The sequence below is a fragment of the Convolutriloba macropyga genome, chromosome 10 (assembly GCF_964194025.1).
Source record: "Convolutriloba macropyga chromosome 10, txConMacr16.3, whole genome shotgun sequence".
Taxonomy (NCBI): domain Eukaryota; kingdom Metazoa; phylum Xenacoelomorpha; order Acoela; family Convolutidae; genus Convolutriloba; species Convolutriloba macropyga.
This window is the reverse complement of record NC_134477.1, coordinates 41,369,105-41,395,736: the sequence shown is the minus strand read 5'-3', so window position 1 is coordinate 41,395,736 and position 26,632 is coordinate 41,369,105. Positions and strand designations below refer to the sequence as shown.

General features: G+C 35.6%; 2 protein-coding genes across 2 annotated transcripts in view; one reads left to right on the top strand and one right to left on the bottom strand.

Annotated features, from left to right (window-relative positions):
* LOC142348026 (uncharacterized) overlaps window positions 1-4,497 on the bottom strand; it is a 177,825-nt gene extending 173,328 nt beyond the window's left edge. Inside the window, exons 1-3 of the mRNA XM_075399193.1 lie at window positions 4,435-4,497; window positions 4,323-4,364; window positions 894-1,025 (exon numbers count right to left, since the gene is read on the bottom strand). Coding sequence (XP_075255308.1) covers window positions 894-1,025; window positions 4,323-4,364; window positions 4,435-4,477 — 217 coding nt within the window. The 5' untranslated portion in view covers window positions 4,478-4,497. The remainder of the gene's footprint in view (window positions 1-893; window positions 1,026-4,322; window positions 4,365-4,434) is intronic.
* Window positions 4,498-17,457: 12,960 nt separating this feature from the next.
* Window positions 17,458-26,632, top strand: part of LOC142348025 (uncharacterized) — a 208,283-nt gene continuing 199,108 nt past the window's right edge. Inside the window, exon 1 of the mRNA XM_075399192.1 lies at window positions 17,458-17,488. The gene's annotated coding sequence lies outside the window, so the exon portion shown is untranslated. The remainder of the gene's footprint in view (window positions 17,489-26,632) is intronic.

The following is a 26,632-nucleotide window of genomic DNA, read 5'->3' as shown; positions in this document are numbered from 1 at the left end:
AAGACGACATGACATTATCGTATGAGATCTGATGCAATTTCTTATACCTTAACTCTTAAGGAAATGATTCTACTCTCGTACACTAAATAAACTTAAGGTATTTTTTTAAGGAACTCACCTTAAATGGTAATGTAAATCTGGCTCTCCATAACTAACCTTAAGTAAGGGTTGTTTTACCTGAACTTTAACTGAAAAGCTAAGGCCTCACCAGCTTAAAAGAGACATTCACTTTAAACTATGTCGCAATTTTACCTTAGTTAGTTACCTTAACGACAGACAATTTCATACGCTTTCGGTCGCTCTGATATTGAAATATGAAGAGAAATTATCAGGAGGAGATTCCCATTTTCCTTGAACTGACGCAAAAAATGATCAGAAGAATGCGGTAATAGGTGGGTTCCAGAAATTCAAGGATATTTGCCCAAAGTTGGAAAACTCCTTCTGATCACATTCGAAATCGTCAGTTCCGTTGTACAAATTGTTACCGCCGCCCACAAAAATAAGAGCAATAAATGTGTGGCTGTAAAAAATTCGTTTCAGTATTGGCCAGGGAGAGAAAGGGTATTGAAACTCTCAAAATCTAATTCACAGGCTTGTGAATTGGCTACCAGTAGATGGCTTGTGGGTGCAGGTTTGAATATATGGTATCTCATGTAAAGGATACAAAGCTTGTTTCTAAAAGCGTCCAATTGGAAGTCTCCAGTACAAGGCTATTATATCCTATTTAATAAGTTGATCAATGTAGCTTGTCAATGTCACGACACATTTATATTTAATAACTTTATTTTATAGAAACCTTAACCAAGTGACTATTTTTGACTAAGATGTTTCAGATTGTTTTATAAAATCAAACTGAATTGTAAAATATACATTTAAAATAAAGAGTTGCTCACAGTCGAACTCTTCGTCGCTTCCATCATTGCAGTCCCAGCGGCCATCACAGATTGCGACCATTTCAAAGCAACCGCTATTGTCCCTGCACTTGTATACTCCTTGATCCATTGTTCCAGGGGGCATCTCACAGTCTAAACGACGTTTGAAAAATATGCTTACCTGTAGATTGCACTAGCTGTGATGAAAACTCTACCCATTTATCAAAAGAGTCTAAACATTTACTAAAATACCTAGTTAGCGACCATTCTGAAGAAGGTTTTGTTATTAAGCTATAATGACATGCAGTTGTAATCGGTAATCAACAAAAGGCTACGAAAAATCAAACAGTCAAGAAGTTGCCCATTTTTGTTATCAACGGAAATTGATAATTAATTTAGTTATCAACGGAAGTTGATAATAAAGTTATAGCCAGTTTTACAAAAAAAGAATGGTTCAAAAAGTTACATGAAATTATACCCGGTCCATTGTTCCCAAATTTACAATTCCATTACACATAATTTTTCCCATTGACCTTTGTGCTCAATAATCCGATTACAAAATTGCCTTCAAGCATGTTTTATCAATAAAAAAACTGATAGTTGTTGAACTGATAAACAGATAACCTGATAATCTTGTTCTGTTGTGATAGCTTCATATTAGATTTTTCGGGCCGCTGAGGCATGGCCATGGCCTGACGGTATGAAATGGCTAACTATTATACGAAACAAGGCGCCTCGTGCGAGCACAGAATGTTCTCCGGTTTGACCACCATAAATGTTTCTTAGAAACCATACGTAAGACATGTATGGTTGTATGGCTTCTTTGATACAATACATAAGACCATACAAAAATTTCAAGGTGATCTCAAATGACGTTTTTTGGACCATGTAGTACAACAAATATATCGTACTTGCCATTGGCCTTCAACAAAAAATTTTTTTTTCTATGGTGCCTTGGATACCATATCCAAGACCATAGACTTTTATGGCCCATCCAAGATCATAAAATTGTTTTTGTGCAACATCTTTTTTGACACAAAAATGATTTTAACAACGTCCTATGCGGATTTCAGACGATAAAAATGGAGATTTAAAAATTTCTTGTGGAAAAAATTTTATGGTGTCTTGGATACCATATCCAAGACCATAGACTTTTATGTTAGCTAACATGCGTCTCAAGTTTGTGGAAAACTTTACTTTGTTCTGAAGGCACTTGTTCTGAATCTTCTTTGACTACCATATTTGCAAAACTCAAATTGAAGCAATTTTGGAGCGACCACGATTAAGATTTTATGGAAAAAGAAAACTGAAAAAAAGACAATTCTCGTTTCGCTTTGATTTTAACAGATATATAATCATATGCCTTGACAATTGTTTTCAAACATAATGCGACTCCTAAAAAAATTGAAGTTCAGCAATCCAGACTAAAAAATTAGCTTAATCAAAAACACAAACAGTATTTTGTAAGGAAACCAGGTTACATTTAAAAAAAATTTTTTAGGCCTATTCGAAAAATCAGTATGAATTTAATGTTTTACAGTACAGTTTTCTTAATTAAATAATGAAATTTTTCATATTTTATATACTTGAGGCAAATTCTGCAGTCTGATGATTGAATGAAGTTGGAGTCAATTGGGGAACTTAAGTCTCAAAGCCAATCAAGCATAAGTTCAAAGGACGGTGGCTATGTTGCAGAAAAGAAGGTTTTCTGATTTTTCTTTTCCACGACTTATTTTTTTTACAAAATCTCCATGTATGAGTTTTTGGGCTACACCTAGTTTTATATAAATCCTCCATAAATGGTGGAATTGATTCTGACTAGTATCTAGCAGCAAAAAAGAGAAATGGAACATTTTCTTTTCAACAAAGAAAACTTAACCTATTGTTATTTTTTACAAAGGGCCACTAAAAAAATCCCAAAATGGAACAGCTAATTGAGACGACACCAATAGCGGACGCATCAACGTAATTTTAAATACGAGGTTAGAAAGTTGAAGAAAAATCATTTTTTGCCCTTTCAACAAGTGGTCGCCTTTCCTGTTCTTATGTTATAAATGTTCCTTAAATTCTGTTAATCTATTTTTCTTTTTATTATATTAAACTGAAAAGAGTTTCAGTGCAAAAAATTTTTCATGAAAATTTTCAATTTGCGTAAAACTCTTCAAAAAATGAAATTATACTAATTTAATAAATTGCTCTGATTTGATTTTTTATGTCTTATTTAAAGCAAAGTATAGGCGACCAATTGATTTTTTTTCATATTTATTTTGGGGTGGAACGAGTTGTCAGCAGGGACATATGGAGTGATAAGAATCTATTGTTCTTGAAGCATCAGGAGTAATCAACAGAGTTAAGAATTTAGAAAGAAACACAAACTTTCCTCTTTCTCACCACATTGTTTCCGTTGTTCCAATACCCGAAACTTGGTCAATTAAGGAACATTCTCATCAAATCAGGTTTTAAACTAAACATGGGAATTGGTTTTAAGGTTTAGCATAGGAGCCATTTTAAGAATTGCCCAACGTTAAAAAATCAGATTTTTCTCTTTAATAACTAAAAAAGCTTTAAAAAATATTTCCCTTATTTTGCCATTGAACCTGATATAGAGGCCCCAATTTTCAGGCATATTAGTTTTTTTTCTAGAGGCCAGTAGTGTTTTCGTCAGTTGCACGTGCTGCTGATCAAGTCGTACTGCAAAAGCATTTTTGAAAAGATAAGATTAGATAAGATATGACCTGACCAGACGAACCCTCTATTTATATAGTCGGGACTTACTAGAAGGCTAAAGGTAATAAACACAACAGATGTTAAAACAAAAAATTTAGTTAATTAGATTTAATCAAAAGATGTCATCAAATATCTCTCATAACACAACCAAAAAAAGCATTTTTTCCAGCCAACTTGAAGTGTAAATTAGACAACTGTTTTTGGAGTAAAGGAGTTCTAATGGAATGAAACGAGAGCGAAGACCGCATTAAATCATTAATAAAGAATTAGATTTTTCTATCATATGTAATTGGGTAAATTACTGACTGATTGGACTGTATTTAGGGGCTCGATACTAATCTATTTTTTTATTAATAATTGCAATTGTTGGAAAGTTGAACTTAAAAATTGCTCACAAAAGGAAGCTTTTTTCATTGAAAACGAACTAAGTTTAAAAAAAACTAAAAAAATAAAAAAAATCCTGAATTTCATCCAATTCTTTGAATTGGACATAAGTCAGTTTGTAAACTAATGAATAATAAATTGTCTTAGTAATTAAACAGTTCATTAAAAAGCAGCACTTATTTACAAAATATATAGAGTTGACCACACAGACATCACTATTGGGACATGGTTTTGTTCGCGAATGTCTCAGAGGAAAAGATAAAACAACTCCATTTTTGAAAGTTTTTGAGAGTTTTTGAAATTATTCAAGTCAAAATTATTGTTAATTTGGATTCTTACCCCGCAGATCATAAGATATGTGCTTAGCCGTTACGATCATACCTGAAATACACACAACAAAGATAATAATGATCCGAATATTTTTGCAAACGAATGTTTAGAGGGAACTAACCATGTCCAAAAAGAGAGAGAAAAGTAAAGAAAAATATGTGCATTTTATTCACTTGAACTTCAATTAAAGTACTCCAAATCAACTGATAAGAAAAAAGACTGAGCGCTATAAGACTCCAATGAAATTTGCAAGTAAACCAACACGTGTTGAGATAGAGCGGTCTTTAAAAGTTTGCATCATGAAAGAAGCCCAACCTGCCGCATACAAAATTTTCATAAACCTTCCAATTCGTAACGAAAACCCAGAGATCTCTGAAACAAGTTGTGGATCAGATGCTAAAAGCCGCTCATCTTGTATCTCAAAAAAACAATTGTTCGGGCCTACTTGGCAGCTGCTGAGCATGAAGAAATAACTCCCTAACTCTCGATCTTTGATCGATCTATTCGGTCGCGGACCGCATCCATCTCAAAGAAACATTCAGCTTTTTTCTTTCTCTTTTCTGGACAAAGTTTTGTATTCATTAGCGTGCGATTTTTCAAATGCGTTTTTGCACTGTTACATTACACCGCAGAAGTATACCCCAAAATTTCCGCATTAGTAAAATTCGATCGGAAATTAGATACATAAAATGAAAGAAATTAAGAGACATCCTTTGCATCTTACTTTTCGGAAAAGGGGTTCCGCCAATTTTGCGAAATAAAAGAACTTTCAAATCGAAAAATAAGTTACAAGTCATGTAGCACGTTTCCGCTCAATTAAGGTATCTATTATTCGCATTAAAATTATCTCTTATACTCAATACAGTCTAATTAAAAGCGCGCATTTTGAGCATGCAAAAAAGATTTAATACTCTGTAATAAGCACTTTATTAGAAATTGATATCAATCTTTTAAAGCTTTAAAGGGATTTAAACACAAACAACTTTAAATACAAAGTCGAAAAGCCGAGGCATCAACTTTTTCCGAAAAATCCCACGCTCAAAAAAGGGCTTGTATACCAATGTTGGACTGGCAAACTCAGGGGCAATAGAAATAGGGGGCACTAATGTAGAGACCACGTTGTTTTTGTTATCCGAGAAGGGAAAATCGACCTGAAAATCCGACAAATATCATCAAAAAATTTTGAGGGATTTTTCAGAAAAAAGTCAAAATTATTTTTTTTCTGTTTTTAATTCACTAAACAAAAAATTTAGTTTGCAAACTAATCAAAAAGTTTATTCGGTTGTAGTTCCGTGAGCAAATTAGATGTCTTTAGATTCTGAACACCAAAGTCAAGTTTTGCAATTTCGTCAAACGTTTCTCAAAATTCGTCTCTTATTTAAAAAATATGATGTGGCCCTATGGGTCAAGGAGTTGTGGAATGTTGCTCATACTATATTTGTAGTATCTCTTATTCATATGTATTGTATTAAACCAAAAATTTGTGCTTTGGGGTCAATATCTGAAAAATTGGTACATTAGAAAAGTGAAGTACGGAAACGCAAAAAATTCGTCTGTTTTTATGTAAAATGCGTTCTTTTTTTTCGACTATTGCGCCTAGGTGGTTCAAAGTTATCAGAGAAACGTGTGTTAGGCTGACTCTGGCTATGATGTAAACTAATTTAGTATTAGTGTTATATAAAATAAAGTTTTGCAATTTCGTCCAATGTTTCTCAAAATTCGACTTTTATTCAAAAAATTTGATATGACCCTATGGGTCAAGGAGGAGTAGAATAATTCTCATACTGTTTTCGTAGTATCTCCTATCCATATGTATTGTATTAAACTTTGTTTTGGGTTCAATACTTGAAAAATTGGAACATTAGAAAAGTAAAGTTCGGAAACGCAAAAATTCGTCTGTTTTTTATGTCAAATGCATTCTTTGTTCTCGACTATTGCGTCTCAGTGGTTCAAAGTTATAAGAGAAACGTTTGTTAGGCTAACTCTGGCTATGATGTAAAGAAATTTAAGTTTAGTGTTATTTAAAAAGTCAAGTTTTGCAATTTCCTCAAATGTTTCTCAAAATTCGTCTCGTATTCAAAAAATATGATGTGACCCTATGGGTCAAGAGTTGTAGAATGTTGCTCATAATGTTTTCGTAGTATCTACTCTTCGTATGAGTTGTATTAAACCAAAAAATTTTGCTTTTGTGTCCGTAATTGAAAAAATTGAACATTAGAAGAGTAAAGTTCGGAAACCAAAAAAATTTGTCTGTTTTTTGTGTAAAGTGCCTTCTTATTTCTCGAGAATTGTGTCTAGGTGGTTCAAAGTGATAAAAAAACGTGGGTCGGGCTATCTTTTGCCTTTGTTTTACAGAAATATAAGTTTAGTATTATATAAAGTCAAGTTTTGCAGTTTCGTGTAATGTTTCTCAAAATTCGTCTTAATTAATATGATGTAACCCTATGGGTCAAGGTATTGTAGAATATTGCTCATACTGTTTCCGCAGTATCTCCTATTCAAATTTTTTGCATTAAACTAAAAGTTATGGCTTGGGGGGTGAATACTTGGTAAATTGGAACATAAGAAAATTAAAGATCGGAAACGCAAATATTTCGTCTGTTTTTTTATGTAAAATGCCTTCTTATTTCTCGACTATTGGGTCTGGTTGGTTCAAAGTTATAAGATTAAGGTGTGTTAAACTAACTTTGGCTATGAAGTATAGAAATTTATTATTAGTTTTATATAAAGTCAAATTTTGCAAGTTTGTGTAATGTTTCCTAAAATTCGTCTCTTATTTAAGTAATTTGATGTGAACCTAAGGGTCAAGGAGTTGTAGAATATTGATCGAACTGTTTTCGTAGTATCTCCTAGTCATATGTATTGCTTTAAACCAAAAATTTTCTTTGGGGGTGATTACTTTGCTTTGGGGAAAAATTGGAACATTAGAAAAGTAGAGTTCAGAAACGCAAAAAATTCGTCTGTTTTTATCTAAAATGCCTTATTATTTCTCGACTATTGGGTCTAGGTAGTTCAAAGTGATAAGAGAGACGTAAGTTAAACTAACTTTGGCTATGACTTAAAAAATTCTTAGATTAGTTTTATATAAAGTCAAACTTTGCATTTTCGTCCAATGTTTCTCAGAATTCGTCTCTTGTTTCAAAAATATGATGTGACCGTAGGAGTCAAGGAGTTATGGAATATTGCTCGTACTGTTTTCGCTGTATCTCCTATTCATATGTATTGTAATTGTATTAAAACAAAAGCTTTTGCTTTGGTGTCAATACTTGAAAAACTGGAACATTAGAAAAGTAAAGTTCGGAAACGCAAAAAATTAGTCTGTTTTTAATGTAAAATGCCTTCTTATTTCTCGACTTTTGGGTCTAGGTGGTTCAAAGATATAAAAGAAACGTGTGAAACTATGTTTTGCTAAGATGTAGAGAAATTTAAAATGAGTTTTATATAAAGCCAAATTTTGCATATTCCTCTCAAAATGTTTCTTAAAACTCTTCTCGTTTTTAAAAAATATGTTGTGACGCTTTGGGACGAGGAGTTGTAGAATGTTGCTCATACTATTTTTTATAATATCTTTTATTCATATGGATTGTTTTAAACCAAAAATTTTTGCTCTGGGGTCAATACTTAAAAATATGGTACATCCCAATGCCACAAAATCTGCTTTTTTTTCCGAAAAATCCCTCGCTCAAAAAATGCTTTATTTGCCAATGTGGGACTGGCTGAATCTATTTTCATTGGCCATATCTGTTTTTACTGATCGAATCTGTTTCGTGAAAAAAGTGATGTACGTCTCAGTGCCACAAAAACTGATTTTTTCCAAAAAATCCCACCCTCAAAAAAGGCTTTGTTAGTCATTGTGGGACGGGTGTAGATTCAATCAAGCGGCTAGGAACTCTTGAAAAAATAATAAAGTAGTAATAAGTACTACTAACAGTAATAAAGCTTTTTAAATTACTTTTATGCTTAAAAATGCGCATTAAATTAGGCTTAATTGCGCTTTATATGCGAAATCGAGCTACGTTGCGTGCGAAAAAGTGATACATAAATTGAGCAGATGCGTGATACAAGACGCTCGAAAAATAGGTTATAAAATTTGTACTTGTATTTCGCCGCTAAGATTAGGACACTTTTGCGAACACGGTTTGCTAATTTCCCTTCCTTTTTGCCGGTTTCTGCTAAAGTAGCTGTTTCCCGCAATTTTGTTCCCTTTTCAATGTATTAACATAAGAAAAACGTATACGAGATACACGCATCGGGAATGTTTGCCCGTGATGATTTGGGTATACCTCTGCGGTGTAATGTAGTGGCTTCTGTAATTGTGTTTTAGCTATTTTAGCGGGAACTACCTATAGTGGTAATTTCACCAGCTTTTCCGACAAGGTTTTCCGCGAAACGTCGCATTAGATGACAAAAAATTAAGGTCAAGTTAAATGAGAGGTTAAAACCAATCATTACTGTTTATAAACAAAATTTTTAATAGTAATAATATACACCGTTAACATTTTAGCCTATATTGCGATTAATTACGATAAAAAGGTCACCGGGTACAAAAGTGAACTAAGAATTAAAAAGACATGCAAACAATATACAGCCAAATAGGGTTGACCCAACAAAAAAGTGATCGAATAAGGGGTCAGTCATGGTTAATAACGCGGGTCAAAAGAATTCAATAAGTTGAATTTCAGATTAAAAATGGAACTGAAGAAATACAAATATTAGCTGGTAATTATAGTACTTATCTATGCGAAACTACACTGAGAAAATTTAGATAAGCGAAAGTTATTTTACTTGATTGACATGTGAATAGATCTTAGTTCCAAATCCCGGAGGTGATTTTGTGTTTTCATCAATATTTCATGAGAATCTTATATGGCCTAGATACATTCGAGTTCATTAGTTGGAGGTTGGTGGATGTTAGAATCAGGTTTCTCTTGGTGGGGGATTTTACTTCTGGCATAAGATTGATAGGTCAATAAGTTAATGCTAGCGCCCAGACTGAATTGGAATTTAGTTTAGTTTTCTGGGCCTTACTTATTGACAATGTTTGTCAGGTAATTTCTTCTTTCGTTCTTTGGAACTTTAATAAAACTTCTAAGTTTCCAGATCCTCCCTTCTTTTTAAGCAAATTTGTGGGTATAGGTTCTCCAAATCTGTCGGACTGTTTTTCATTCTTGTTGATGTTCGTGAAGGCTCTGTGGGTTCGGGCTGTTGGTGCTCTGCAACTGATGTGGCTACAGAAGCTTTATCCAGATGTGAAGGTCCCATATCTGTGTTCTGAAGTTGTGGCTCTGGTTGAGATATGGTCTCCTCTACTGGTGGTTCAGTTTTCACATTGTTCTTGTCCAGTCTCGCAATTTGGTTGTCGCTCACTAGAGTAGTCCGTGTTGAGTTTCTGTGCAGAATGAATGTTGTATTCAAGTCCTTCCTGATGATGAAAGTAGCAGGAACAGTCTTCGTCTTCCCATTGTCCTTGAATAAAATGAGTTCGCACAAGTCAAAATCTGCCATGCTTGTAGTCTGACTCTGCGTCCCAAAATAAAATCGACTGCAGTTTGCCCTGAAATTTTTGGTATTTCAAATCCTGCTAAGATTTGACTAAGATTTATTATAACTGTATTATTCCCCGCGAGGAGCAGCTTCTATCTAGTCAGAACCCGCGTCAAAAATTGCAAAAGTATTGCCTTGGTCCTTAACATAACCCCAGTCCATGTGGAGTCGTTCCCAAGCGTCGTCGGGCTTCTGGACATGTAGAGAGTTTTTCCAGGCTAGGCCTGTTCATTTGACAATTCTTAAAAATATTAACATCGTCTTGAGTAATGCCAGGCCACCATGTTATCGTTGTAACTGATGCCTCAGTTGCATTCTTCCCAGTATGTGACTCATGCGTTTTGGTGGAATGAAAGGAATAACACCACTGAGGATGATTCCATTGTGTATGGTCAGTGCATCTTTGTGTTGTTTAAATCCTTTTTCCGCTCCTGAACAATGTTTCAATCGCCATATTTGTTTCGTTTCATTATATCTTGGAAGAGTTTGTTTCATCCAAGTTTTGTTTTGATATCTGCTCGGGTCACCAAATCAATCTGAGCGAAGTAGATATTATTGATTGCGAAGCACACTCGATTGTTGTCGGATGCGTCTTCGTTAATATCCATTCTGCACCAAGCGTCTTCATGGGGTATCTGCTCTCCTGGAGTGTGCTTCGACTCACAGTTGACGCCCATTATAACTTTTGCCCATCTTGTGATTCTAGCTGATGCTGTCTTCGGGATCTGCTCGTCTGGTGCAAAGAGATATTTGAGAGGTTTGTGGTCCGTCTGTAGGGTGAGTCACCTTCAAAGAAGGAATGGCTTCAATCTTGTGACCACAAACACAATGACCACTACTTCCCGCTCTATGTTCGAATAGTTTTGCTCCACTGGAGTCATCTTTCTCGATACATATATAACTGGATGTCCTCCTTGCGAAAAGACCCAGCAATGGCATTTTCGGAGGCGTCTTTAGTAACTGTTTCTCCTATTGTAAACTATATGGCTGTAGAATTGGGTTAGCACATAATTTTTTTTTGTCTTCGAAGGTTTTTTATTGCATTATGCTCCATGAGAAATTGCTGTTTCTATTGTTATCTAAAGGTATCAATTTTTGTTGCAAAATTAAGAATCATTCTTGCGTAAAATTTTGCCAGCTCCGCAAACGATAAAAGTTGTTTGTTGTTAGTTGGTGCTATTGCTTTTTTTCATCATGTTTGGGATCTGGTGCTATTTCCTCGTTTGAAATGGAGTATCCCAAAAAACTAACGCTATCGACTGAATTTGAGTTGTTTTTTCTCATTAATAGTAAACTTTTTCTCACGTAGTTGACTCTCGACAGCAAGCACTCTCTTGTGGCCCTTAGTTAGTACCATAAACTACCACATCATCTTGAAAGATCACCACACTAATGGTTCCCTTGAGTATTGATTCGAGGCAATTCTGGAAGATTGAAGAAGAGTATTTCAAATCCTGAGGTAGTCGGCACATTTTAAACGGTCCGCCTGAGATGGGTGGATTGTGCATAAATGTTTTGGCTCTTCGTCAAGCTCAATTTGATAGTAGGTATTTGAGTGAGAGGTCAATTTCGCCAAAGTTTGAGGTTGTGGAAGATCGTTTTCATGTCTAGTATTGGGTAGTCCTCATCCATGACCCTGCCATTGATATGCACTTTCAAATATTCCAAAATCTTATTTCTCCATTCTTAATTCTCTGCCACACCACTGGAGTTGCATTAGTGACTCTTCCCGGCTGTACCGGTTCAAGAATGCCCTGTCTTTCAGCTTCTCTGTGATCTTGTCTTTAAGAGGTAGAGGTATTTTTCTGGCACTGCAGAACATTGGTTTTGATCGTGGCACCAGCTTCAAATTAGCTTTGTATCCCTTCACAGCAGGAAAATGTTTCGTTGTGGTGTTGCTCACAACGTGCTTGGGTAGAAATTCTCTACCAAGTAGCTCGAATGCATTATCGGACTGCCCACTGCTAGTTCTTTTTGTGTGAGCCTGCTTCCCTTCAACTCAACGTCACAAGAAAGTGCTCCCAGACGCGTTAATTGATGACCATCATAAGCTTGAAGATGTCTTATTTTACCATCCAACCGAGGTTTAACAAGCTCAGTTCATATTTTTGATGATATTACTGCGCTATTTGCACCTGTTTCTACCTGCATTATCACTTTACATTTTTTGAGATATAATCCCATTTCACAAACATGCTCAAGATTTGTTCTTTAGAATATAAAATTCCCATCTCCGATGCTGGAGATGCTTGCTTTGAAGAATTATTTTCTTATTTTCAAAAGTTATTCTGTTTATTGTACTTACCTGAAATTGGTTGGGGTTTGCTTCTACACATTTTTGAGAATTGTCCCACCTTTTCATAGGTTTTGCGTGTTTTAATTAGCGCTGGACAGGGTCTACTAGTGTGTGGCTTACCTCTACACCTAGTGCAGATTTTTTTGCCTTTGTTAGCCTTAAACTTTTCATCTGGTTTTCGAAAGGTCTTCTTGAAATTTTACCCAAATTTTTACTCGCAGAAGAACTAGCAAAAGCTTTTACTTGACTTCTGAACTGTAAGCTCTATGTTTTTTCAGTAACTGACATTGTTGGTTCTGCATTAATACCGTCGAGTAGTCTAAGTTCTGCGTCAGGGTCCCTCAAACCTGAGATAAACTTTAGGACAAACCTGAGGAAATCGTTGTCTGACTCCCCTACACCTTGTATTTTGGACAGAAATTTAGCGTTACTACTTTCTGTCGTTATTACTGTCTGTCGTTACCACTTTCTCGTTAGGAGAAATATAGTTTTGAACCGCCAATCTGATGTCTTTATTCGGAGTGTCTATCATTTTCCTAGGACGAAATAAGTTTAATAATTGCTTCTTGCCCGCAAATACTAAGAAAGAGATTGGTTACCTGAAGATCCTGTATAGCGCCATTGGTGTTGATCTTGTCCTCTTTCTTCTCTCCGCGACATTTCACCGCAAAAGACATAATCCACGCAGTAGCTGATTCCGCATTCTGAAGATCCAAAATTTCTCTGTCTGCTGGTGGTCTGGACACCATTGTCGTGGTCGATAGCACGGGTCAAAAGTAATCACTGAGCTCAATTTTAAATTCAAAGTGAAGCTGAAAAAATGCAAAATTTATCTCGTATTTTATAGTACTTATCTATGCAAAAAAATACAGAGAAAATTTGGATTAGCTAAAGATATTTTACTTGATTGACATGTGAATAGATCTTAGTTCTAAATCCTGGAGGTGATTTTCTATTTTCATCAATATTTCATGAGAATCATATATGGCTTAAACACAAGCGAGTTCAATAGTTACAGTTTGATGGATGTTAGAATCAGATTTCTGTTGGTTGGAGAACTTACTTCCGACATATGACTGATAGGTCAATAAGATAATGATAGCGCCAAGACTGAAATGGAATTTAGTTTAGTTTTGTGGCCTTTACTTATTGACAAGTTTCGTCAGGTAACTTCTTCTTTCGTGCTTTGAGGCTTTAATAAAACTTCTAAGTTTCTTGATGTTTGTTTGAAACCATCACAGGGTCAAACGGAGAACTCTGTTTTTAGTAAACGTTTGCCTCTTTTCTTGATAGTCATTTCTCCCTATCAAGCATTTTGGCCCAGCGGTAACTCAATGGCAAAATTGAAAAAGTTTCAAGTTTGCTCAATAATGTATATATCAGGTACGCCTCTCGGCCCTGGTACTCTTTGTTATGAAAGGAATGGACATGTCAATTCAAACGCTTCTTATCATCATCTTTTTTAGCTGATGACTATACAGAAGAGAAATAAATCTGATAGTCCACACAAGCAGACAAGATTCTCACAAAAGCAAGATATTGGACTAACTGAAGGCCGAAATTAACTTGAGGAGATAAATGCGGTCATGTCTGAAAGAATCCTTTAATATTCTTGTAGGAACCATATAAGAACCTATTCAGAAATATTTTTGAACCATGTAAGAACCAAACATAATACCAAGCTTCTATAGAGCCCAAAACTTAGGCTGATTTATAGGCAATTTACGGGTGATAAATGAACGGAAAAATATACATGTTGGATACCATATAAGAATTACAAATCTTGGCAGCCATAACAAGATCATTAAAAATTTTTGAGTCTTTTCCGTTATGCCCCCCCCCCAGTTACAGAACACTTACCATTACTTAAATAATTGTGCACGAATATGGCACGTGCATCTAGGGTGGGGGGGGGGGGGGTGCAAATAATATGCACCCCAAAGGTGGGAGGGGGCACAAACGGAAAAGATCCAAATTTTTGAATGGCTTGTATGGAACCAAATGTGGTTTTTGGATATGATTCCCAAGAAGGTTCAACCCAGGTTAACGACCGACCGTTACAGTCCTTAGGGTTTAAGACTTTATTCGGTAGCTCTCAATCGAGCTGTTTGATGCGCATGACAATAGATTAGAGTTCTAGTTGAATTATTTGAACATACGCACAGACGCATAGAACTGTACACCAAATCAGCTGAAAACTGCGCTGGAAACTATCATGTGAATGTTTCTTAATGTCAGATCGGCTCCATATTCTAGAGTGTTTCTTTTTCATGTACAATATCAGATTTGAAAACTGCAAGGATTCAGAAAATAAAAAATTGAATATTTTATCAGATGCAAAAAATGCTATTTTTCAAATGAAAGCCTGTGACTCTGCCAAAGGTAATTCGAAATTGATGACTGAGATCGTTGAACACTACGCCATTTTAACGAACGACAAGCACCCGGGATAAACACCATTAAAGAGTCTCAGCAATAACTAAAAGTCATATGTGATTCTTAGTGATTAAACTAATTCATGAATTCTTTTATTGAATCTTAGCGAACATAATAAATACGTTGTTTCTCCAAATACACAGATGCCTTTAATTTATATTTCATGTTTGTTTTCTTCCCATTGGATAACATTGAAAAAAAACAACCAGAAAAGACAGCAAACTTTTTTCAAAAAAAACCAGAAAAGACACCTAACTCAATTGCTTCGAAGATTTTGTCATAAAAATAAACACTGTTGCTCTAGTTGTGCTGTTAGTTGAATTGAAATGAAAGCCTATTCAAGTTTTCAAATTTGCCTCTAAGAAGATCTATAAAACGTTTAGAGCACTAAACAGTGTGAAGAAAACGATTCATAGCACCTGAAATATTTTGACAAAAAAATAAATATGTTTTTATTGTTCTAAAGGTTCTTCGGCATAGAAACGTACCAACTAAGATCTGCGTGGAACAAAAACAAGAAAAACAAAAGCTGTTTTAAGCAAAAGTTATTTACGTTACGTTAAAGTAACTTACAATAAACTACTAACGTTTGATTACGTTGATGGTTTTGGACAACAACGCGAACGACCACGGACGCCTTTAGAACGCGATTGCTTCTCAAGTTACCAAACATAAAAAGGTTTCTTTAAAACGATTTTTTGGAGCCACTCGAATGAGAGTTAACTGCTTGTAAGTGGCCCCAAATAATTGACCAAATCAAAGCCATTTAGTCCGAACTTCTGATCCACATCAAAAATTGTTTTCAAGCATTAGTATAATATTCAAACCATCTATTGTTCTAACAGACCGGTTTTTAATTGTTTCCACTGGACAAAATTTCCAATCTGGTTACTTCTCTCTACTAGGAAATTGCAATTTGGAAAAAACAAAAAAACATAGGAAGGACAAATACAATTAAAACAATAGTTGACTGTCTCTCCTTTGTATAGAGTGGTGTGATAGAGATCATGTCGATTCTTTTGTTCAATTGTTCAATAAAATTAGCGTTGAATAAATCATTGGCGTAGCCGAAGTTTGAGGGGGAATGTTTTCATCCCGATGTGAAGTTTTACCCTAGTCGAAACCAGATGTCTATCTTGCAAGACCTTGCAAAAACAATGATTACACTGCAAGATTCTTGCAAATTTGTTCCTGTTGAGTTTTGCTCTCAATGTCTGTTACAGACGCATTACTATTTCTTTAGCGCAAAAAAACTTCCTGAAAAATACTTGAGTGAGCTTTAGAAGATACTTTGAATCTGAACTTGCATCGATATCTGTATTTTATTAAAATACAACATAAGTTCAGTTAACTAAAGGTAAAATTTTACGGTTTCTGTGAGCAATACAGACACAAAGGGAGTACTCATCGAAACCTTCATACTGTTCAACTATGTTTTTTATTTTTCTACAATTAAACAATTTTTTTGGTAAAAATTAGAGTAGTTGATATTAATTCTTTTTGTTATCAGTTATTTACACTTTTGCATTTCACAATCGTTATCTAGCAAAGTAATATAAAATCTTATCTGAACTTAGTTAAAATTTTGGTTTGCGCAGAAAAAAATAAGATTGACGCTATCTTGGTCGTAAGACTTTACCATAACGACGAAAAAAGGGCTAGGAAGTAACAATCTCGTCTCATTCTGATCCTGTTCAATCAGGTTCCATTATTTTGCATATTTGCAAGATGAATGGTTATCTTGCAAGATTCTTGCAAGACGAATGGTTGTCTTGCAATATCTTGCAAGATTTTGGTTGAAAGTCGTGCAAGACGATGTATCGTCTTGCAAGGTTCTGCTAGAATCTAGCAAGATCTTGCAAGATAGCCATTCTAAGTCGACTGGGGTAATAGAAAGGATGTTATAATGAGTTTTCAATTTGTGCACACAAATCAGCGACTGTTGTTAATACTTACCAAATATACAAGAACAGACTCTAGTAAATTTCGAAATTTTCGGCCGCTGATCGCAATGCAGTGAAAAGTTATTAATTTGACTGAGAAATTGAAATCTAAAGGATGAGATTGCCAGAACCGTTTTTATTGCTTTGATCATCAACCTTCGTTCGGGATAAGAAGTAAAGTTGTATATCATGCAAAAAATGGTAGGATATTTCTGATGTTTCAAATTACTACTTACTACTTCAAGGCACATTACAAAGCTAGCACCCCTACCAATACATTTTAATTACTATGTGGAATGGAGCTAGCTCGTACTGCGGTTTCAATTTTTCTTCTCTACGCCTACGACGCATTGCAAATCAATCATAACTTTAATCTCAACAATTTGGTTTTGAATGTTGATGTTTAGGTCCTTGTTTTTTGGGTCACAGTTATATTGGTGTTCGTTTGTTATGAGATCTCCGACTGACTGTGTAAAGCTCTTTTTTATTCCTGTTCCGCAAAGCTATTTTATTCCTGTTCATCAAACTTGCGATTAGTGCAGCAGATAGACTAGAAATCGTATGGGATACTGACCTCTGGCAATATATGCGTTTTTGTTTGTAAGATTTTAACAGGGGTGCGGCCAGAAAATCTTTGAACTTTCGCTTCTTTTATCAAAGCGAAAAATCAAAAGATGCTCACAGTGGCATCTGTTTTAAAAAAACTTCTGAGAATGACCCAAAAAACTTTCTGAAGGCCACCCGAATCTTTTCTTTCATTCTTCGTTAAATTTTTTAAATTACACATTTTCTTATATCGTAGCACTGTCTGAACACCTGTTTGACTCATTTTTTGGCTATTTTGCTCGGAAAGCCCAACTAACTTTCATTAAATCCATTCCTTTAAAAAATTTCAAATAAAATTGCGATGCATGTGAACGGTTTCTTCTTATTTTGTCTGTTTCGGGTTATTCTCGGTTAGCTTTTTTTTTGTTTTTAGCATAATTGTTCAAAAATTGTTTGCAACTGAAGTTTTTGCTCAATTTTTTTTAGTACCCAAAGCACTAGGAAAATACTTGAGGATGTGCACACATACGCACACGCAAAGCATTACTACACGGCCTGGAAATTAAAATTTAAATTTACAAAAAACAATAATTTTTTAAATCAAAATAATCATTAAATATGTGTAGCGTTGCAGCAGACACATTTTGGTTTTTAATTACCATCCTTACCAGCAGCAATAACAAGCACCAATTACTACCGCTAAATTGAATAAATAAGTCGTAATTTTATTCTTAACTGCGTATTAATTAATTTTTTGTTAAGTTTTCAAGCTCATGATAACAGATCGTGAAAAAGTGTCTTGTTGGATGCTGTTTTAAGAATTGGAGTCCCAGTATTATTTTTTTTGGGTTGAGGCCTGTAGAGGATGCCCATCATTACCAAAAAATATATGTAAGTTAGGAAAATTTCTAAATCTCTGAGTTTAAAGGGTGACAGTTGGAGCATTTATGTCATTTTCCGGGAAGTGCGGTAGTAGTAGAAGAAGCTGACTAGAACCTCAGCGAGGGGGGACACTGTGTATTAAGATAGGGAATGCAGAAATTGTCCCGCCTAGGGGGACACTTAGGGGGACATTTAATGCAATTCGCACTAAATGTCCCCCTAAGCGTCCCCCTAGGGGGACAATTTCTGCATTCCCTATCTTAATACATAGTGTCCCCCCTGTTGAGGTTCTGCTCAGCTCCGAAATTTTTTTTTTCGAAAAAATTCTTCTATTTTACCTTTCGGCTGATTGTAACTTGGTTCAATTTGTTTACAAGCATGACCCAGTTTTTGTTACGACTAATTGTTTGCTGTGGCGTCTGTTTGTTTGTTTAGAACAGTGATATAAATTAAGCACTGCTATTGCTAGCATTGCGATTACATAATTTGTGTATGATAAAAGTATTCAGATCTAGTTTTTCATATTTGAGAATTTACCGCTAATTTGTGAAACATGTTTTGTGAATAAAAAAAGTTGTCGGAAAAATTTTTTTCAAAAGTTGAAATTTTTACCCTATAGGGGATCCGAACTTGTAAAAATTTTTGAAAAATGGGGTCGAAAAATTTTTTTGCGTTCTTTCGGCTTTAATCAACGTAAAAATGTTTGAAACATGTTTTGTGACTAAAAAAAGTTGTCGGAAAAATTTTTTTCAAATTTTGAAATTTCTGCCCTATAGGGGATCAGAACTTGTAAAAATTTTTGAAAAATGGCGTCGAAAATTTTTTTTGCGTTTTATCGGTTTGAATCAATGTAAAATTGTGTGAAACATGTTCTTTGAGTAAGAAAAGTTGTCGGAAAAAATTCAAAAATTTTTACCCTATACATACATGCATACATACATACATACATACATACATACATACATACATACATACATACATACATACATACATACATACATGCATACATACATACATACATAAATACATACATACATACATGAATACACACACACACAAACACACACACACACACAAACACACACACATTCACACATGTACTTCAACCTTGGGCGGAAAAAGCAAACAATTTCCTGTATAAGTATGCACTCACTTGTGGTCATGCAAATAATGTTCACAAATGAGTACATATTATAGACTAAAACAAAGATAATTCGACTCACCTGTTTGTGGATGTTTAAACTAATAAATGACATACTCGAGGATGGAGTAAGCAGAGAAAGAAAAGATCGTGTTCAAACATGTTCAGTGTGAGAAACACTTAAGAGTTTGAGAAACAAAACCGACCAATCAGAACAGAGGATTTAGTTCAAGTTGAAAGCCAATCATAATTGAATAAATAAAACTTTCTAGCTGCAAGACCATGCGTTGAGTATACACTTAGTAATGAATACAATTGGAATAGAAGAAATAAAGCTGATTCACGAAAAAACTGTATCACTGATAGGTAATCAAAATTTTAGTCACATATCACATCGTCAGTTATATTTTGTTGCAGCCTGCGCATTATTAGATCCAGAAATTGACGGAGAAATAGCACTTAAATTCAGACCCTATGGTGGTTTAATAGGAGCTGATAATTCACTACTAGATCCTTTACTGAAATTTAGCAAAGTTTTACGACTTCATGCGGCTTTACACGATGCAGCTGGATTCGTAAAAGATTGTAGGAACAGTGGTCCTGGATATGTATACGCTTTCCGTTATTCACCAATAAATAATTGTCTTTTTGGACATTTGACAGGAATACTGTTTGTGCTATCTGTGAAAATTTTCCATTCTCAATTATTCCTTGAGCTGGAATGCTAAAAAATTTTGGAAGCAAGTCCGCAAATACTGTTGTTCTCGATCTCGAAGGTTTCAAACTGAATTCAATTGGATGCATTATCAAAGAACTCTGCTTGTGTTGCAGTTACTACGATACAATATTTTTCAAACCTCCAGTTAGCTTTGCAGAATTACCGGCACACGATCAACAAACTGTTATTTGGTTGACACACAACCTGCACGGCCTCGATTGGGACGACGGCGATACACCTTACAGTGACCTGAAAGCAGTTTTCTTAAGTTTCAGTTTCCGATTTACCTGGAATTATTTTTTTTCAAAAGGCACCGAAAAGTGTGAGGTCCTCAGCAAGTTGTTACAGAAAAAAGTTTACAATCTAGAAGATTTAAATTGTCCCCGCATTTCAGAAATACTTCTAGAGGAAACAGTTGCTTCTTGCAGTCTACATTCCAATAATTTTACAGCAAACTGTCAAGTATTCAGTCATTGTGCAGAACGTAAAGCCAGAATACTTTCACAGTGGACACGAAGTGATGCACAGAGAAGAGACGGCAACACTGACCACCTATCTGTCAGACAATTTGAAGATATTTACTTGCTTGACTCCTCTTGACAATCAGCCGATAGTATTATTCAACAGAGTTCAAGATCCCTGTGTACCAATACAGAACAATTATTCAGTTGATCAACAGAAGCGAGAAAATTTTTTCAACAGCAGACCCGGCGTTGCACAACAACCCAGCTACAACCCGCTGTATAGCACAGCAGCAAAACGTTACTTCGCAACAATTACGCTATCTCCAGATGAACTAGACAGCTTCAGAGCTTTCCTCCCTGTGATTGATAACTTCTATCATTTCCAATTGTATGTGAAAAATAAACAGAGAGCTCGCGAACTGCAGAATCAATTCAATTATGGCTACAAACAAAACAACCGAGAAGCCACCGCTGGCACCAAAAGAGCACCGAATCCCTCGTTGGAAACAATGGGCGGACAGAAAAGTTCCTCCCTTTAGGTTGAAAAAATTACTACCGGAACGTGAGCTAACTCTGAAAGAGATGCCAAATGAGTTGCGAGTTTATGTCTTGGAGCATCCCGAAGTTGAGAAAGTCTTCAGTCAACCATCGTATAAAGAAAATGACTCATCAATTGTTTGTTATAAACTAGAAATAAAAACTCACATAAAAGGTTTCAATTTGTTTGAATTCTGGTATATGAAACAGTTGCCCATTGAAAACAATGAATAAATTACATATCTGATATTTTGTATCGTTCTTGTTGCCATTAACTTTTGAGGCAAAAAATTATTTCAAATGCATCAAAGAGAGGAAGCTGATGCGGGTGTCAGCAATTTAATGTTTGATGTAAACAACAAAGAGAGACCTCCATGGCGTTGCTGTTCCAACTCATCGGTGCCACGGTCTGAAGTAATATTTTTTGTTCAAGTCAGTATCATAGTTCTAACGATCATCCTTTGCTTCACTATGCTCTTTCTTTTGTCAGAAAGTTGTGAAGAAAAATCAATTTGGATTGCATTGTTGTCAAGCTTAGTTGGTTATATTTTACCAAATCCAAAACTATGAACAGAATAATTCTGACACATGACAGGATATTCATGTCAATTGTTGGACCCAGCGGTTCCGGTAAACTTGAGCTGATGTTTCACATGCTGCAGGGGAACAGTTTTTATCCGCGCTTTGAGAAAATTTATTACTTTTACAAGGAGTTCAACCACTGTTCAGGGAAATGCGAGGTAGTATAGCACGCATGGAATCCATCAAATATTCAGGATTGGAGATAACGAAAAATCTTTCGAACTGTCTTCTTATATTTGACGACTCATGCGAGGAAATTTTTAATGACAAAGAGTTTGTAAAAATAGCTACGTCTGGACGTCATCGTAAACTTCATGTTATATATGTGAAGCATAATTTGTTTCATCAAAGCAAATGGTCGAGAACAATTGACCTAAACACCACTCATATAATTTTAATCAAATCACTGCGTGACATTCAACAGATTGAATACCTTGGAAAACAGTTGAACTGTCTCCAATCAATCAAGGACGCATACAAATTAGCAACAGCTGAGCCATACGGACATTTAATAATTGATCTGGATCCAAAAACAAGTCAGGGTTTACGATTTGCATCACAAATTATTGGACCTGATCCTTCAATTTTTTACATTCCTGCACAAGAAGCAGTCGTTACACCAATTACGAATGAAAAGGAGACACTTGCTTATGCTCAAGCAATGGGCAAATAGTACAAACAAAAACTCCAACGTTGATTTCAGATTATTTAGTGACGGTGACTTCATTTGCTTTCTGAGTGATTGTGTGATGAACGTACTCTCTGGAGTTGTTCCAGTCAATAAAAAAGAACTGAAAAAATTTGAAAAAACTCTGCGTCGCCTTTCGAACAGGAAAATAGGGAAAACAGAACGATTAAAACATATTCAATCTCCCTCGAGCACCAATCTCATTCAACTCATAGCATTACCCTGCATAGAGTATCTGGAACAAAATGCATACTGAAGAGCTTGTGTTAATACCTAAGCAGATGTATACAAGAGAATAACCTCATATATCTCAATTACTCAGCAACAAAGATGTTCACAACCCAGCCAAGCAGTTATCGCTTTTGCAAAGAAACAAGTCACCATCAGCTCCCCCTGCCTCGCAACAGGATACAGAGCAACAAACTAACGCTTCAGTGGATGATAGAAGTGCAATAAATAACTCTATGGAAAAATCATTTACGACGGACAACACATCAACTATCAGACAAGGAGTGTTGAATGATATCAGAATCTTGAAGGGGATAAAATTTGAAAGAGCGAGAAAAATACTGGAGATAATAGAAGAAACGGATTCTGTGTCCTTGGACTCATCAAAGAGATTGCTTATTAATGGTACAAATACAGAAGTTCTTGCTGCTACATTTCTTTACAATCTACAGCAAACCACTTGTAAACTATCTTTTGAACAATTCAGTGTATTAGCGCTTCTCGATATTGGTTCGCATTTGACTTGTAACACATACGCCAAAAATTTTCTAAATTTTTCATCTGAAGAGAAGCTGCAATTTTTGGAATATGAGTCGGACAAAGAAGTTGCTTCAAAATCCCAGCGAAAGAAAACAAAAGCTTCTGACAACGACCAGAGAAACTTTGAAGAGGCAGAAAAAGAAATCAAACCAACCAGCCCCTGGGAGAATTACTTCCTATCAAGTTAAACAGTTAGACAAATTGTACACTAAAGGCAGTGCTGCATTTGGTAGCATTGCTAACTTGAAGAAGGCTAGCGGTTTTACCAGAGACAAAATTGTTCGCTACCTTCAGTCGAAAGCCCCGTACACGAAATACAGACAATTCAGGAAAAGTTTTCCCCGACTGAAAGCTGTTGCATATAGAATAAATGAAATCGGGTCTGTCGATGTTGCGTATATGGATAAAGTTGCCAAACACAACAACGGTGTAAAATATTTGTTAGTGGCTGTGGATGTTTTATCACGTTACTTACGAGTTCAACCAATGAAAGCTTTATATGCAAAAGATGCTGTTGAAGCGTTCAAAAAAATGATCAAGAAGAAACAACCAGAAAAAGTATGGACAGACAAGGGATCAGAGTTCAAAGGAGATTTCAAAAAATTTTGTGAAAAGAAAAGAATTCATTTATATACAACAGAAAGCGAAACCAAGTCGGCATTTGCAGAGAGGAACATTCGATCGCTTAAAAACATCATTAACAAATATTTGGTAGAAAAATGGACTGGGACATATATTGAAGATTTACCCCAGTTTGTAAATACTATAAACAGTCGTGTTAACCGGGTAACCCAATTAGCACCTAATAAAGTTTTCAAAAAACATGAACCGATTTTAATATGATTAGCAATCAACACAACAAAGTACAAACCAAAATACGAAAAAGGAAACCTTGTTCGGATTGCAAAGCACGACGAAAAATTCAGAAAAGGTTATAAACAAAATTATACAGACGAAGTTTTTACCATTTTCAAAATTTCTACCGTGAGTCCACCAACGTACAATCTTATAGATGCAAACAACGTTATAATTGAAGGTAAATTTTATGAACCGGAATTGGTCCAAGTAAACGTGTTAGTTACTGCAGACGAATAAAATGAATCCTGCCAAGGAATTCACAATCGACCTAATATCCAACGCATCAATGGAAGTTTTTGGTGAAAACACAATGGCAAAATTCCGTAACCAGTTAGCTCAACCATTTATTTTGGATGGAGAATGGCAAGTAGCTTTATCTTCAATATCATTCCCATCAAACCTCAACAACGTCAATTCAAACGGGTTAGTCGTTTATAAAAACTCGGGAGTGGAACTCGACGCCTCAAATAATCGCAGTGGACACCTCAGAAAAATTCGCAAAGGCATTTACAGTAGCTTGGATCAACTAATGGTTGAACTCAGGCGAATTGCTCAGTTTAAACAATTTGATTTTACTTTTGACAAAACTACTCATAAACTGGTTTTACAATTCGGAGCGAATGAGGGCTTTTCATTTGAAAACGAAGAAGTTCCAAGTATTCTCTGCTTCAAGGGTATAAAAGACAACTCGCATGATGGATACATTCATATTGGATACAAATCACACAAAACTCTCAATAGACACCAAAGTGATTTTCCAGTTGATATAACCTGTGGCTCACAATTAATATTTGTCTACATAGACGTTATAGAATATCAAATTATTGGCGACGTGAGAGCTCCTGTAATTAAAATCATTGAGACCGAAAGGCGTTTAAGAAACGGCAGCTTAAACACTGTTACACCCATTTATCACAAGACATTTACAATTCTGGATTACAAGCCCATACTTTCTAACAATATTCAGAACATTAAAGTGGAGTTGAGGAACGAAGCCGGAAAACTTATTCCATTTACTGGTACAGGAAAAGTGATAGTAGGCTTAAAGTTTCAAAAAATCAAGTGAAATGGAAGCTTACTACAGCAACCAAGCAGCACAGTCAACGCCACATTTCTCCGGTCATTATCGTCAAAGAGGAAGCGGCTTTGGAGCTCTCGCAGCAGGTAATGGAAGAGTTGCTCTACCATTGGCAAGAAGAATTATATGGCCCGCTGCCAAAAGAATTGGTCGAGAGCTTTTAGTGCAGGGTGCACCTGAGTTGGTTGAAGTAGCAACGAAGCGAAAGTCGGCAAAGCAGGCGTTGAAAAGCACGGTTGCAAAAACAGCCCGAAAACAATTTGGTGGTTCTCTCCATTCATGCATAACACGAGGCCGGCAAGTTATTAAACGTCGAAGACAACGATATGCTAAACCTCGAACCTACAAAAAACGTTCCACTAAAAAAATCAATTCTCGAAAACCACAGCCAAGAAGAAGTCGACTGGATTTTTTCTCTCGAGTCAAAAATGCGAATTAATATTGTAATACCTTCCGAAGCCACTCACAGTTCCTTGGATTTATTTGAAAAACCACCTTTGCTAGTCAACTTTGATCATTCATTTGAGCAAAAAACTGGACCCCTTTATTCTCCCTCTGGATCATCGCTCGAATTCGAAGTTGTAGGCGATCGCAACAATTTCATAGATTTGCAGAAAATTTATTTGGAAGTAAAATGTCGAATACAAAATGCTGATGGAACTGATTTGCGATATGCCACCGGCGATGCAACCGCAACCGATGCTGCATATTTTGTCAACAATGTTCTTCATTCACTGTTCGCCGACTGTACTGTTTCTGCAAATGGAATAAAAATTTCCTCAGCTAATGGACACTATGCTCATAAAAGTTTTTTTGAAACAAAATTTTCACATGGAGCCGATGCAAAGAAAACTTGGTTAAAGTGTCAAGGTTACGAGTATGAGCCAAACCCCGCTGGTATTGCTGCAGCTTCAAGGGATGCAAGGCAGTTAGCTGTGAGAGAATCGGAAAAAATTACTTTATATGAAAAGCTCGCTGTTGATTTCTTTTCCTCTGAAAAACATCTAGTAAGTGGTGTTACCTTGAGACTTTCTTTCCGAAGGTTGCAAGATGATTTCGTTACCATTAGTGAGACAGCGGCAAAAAATTACAAAGTTAAAATCGCTGAAGCAAACTTATTTGTTAGAAAGATCGTTGTTGGAGCCATTGAAAAAACACTCCTAAAAACTCCGGCAATGTATCGCTACAATGAAGTAATAACAAAAACATTCCTCGCAACAGCAGGTCAACGCACTTGGAAACATGAAGATATTTTTACAAAAGAACCAATAAGGCGGCTGATTGTTGCATTGTGCAGGAGCAATGCATTCATTGGAACTAACAATATCAATCCCTACCACTATCAAAAGTTCGATTTGAGTGAAATTACGGTCTATCGAAACGGGTTCGCGACAGCTGGCACTCCAATGTTAACAAATGATAACAAGCGCCTGTATTACAATTCAATGGGTGCCCTAGCTTATGTTGAAAACGGTCATGGAATACCCCTAAGTGATTTTGCGCATCACTTTATAATGGTCTTTGACTTAACTAGCACGCAAGAGGCGACACACGATTTTATTCATCCCGAACTAACAAACTCATCACTATTGGTTGAACTGAAATTTGATACTGGTTTGCCAAACAACATTGAAATTTTTTTCCTGGGAGAAAAATCGTCTACTGTGTACATTGACTCTGCAAGAAACGTATCCAAAAATGTTCTACCTATGAATCCTTACTAATGGATGAAGACCAAATTTATATTCATATTCAAAAGTGCGAACATCTCAAATTTAAATTTCGAGGTGTTTATGCGGCTGACAATTATCCCTTAAATTTACCAGTTAACAGTTTTA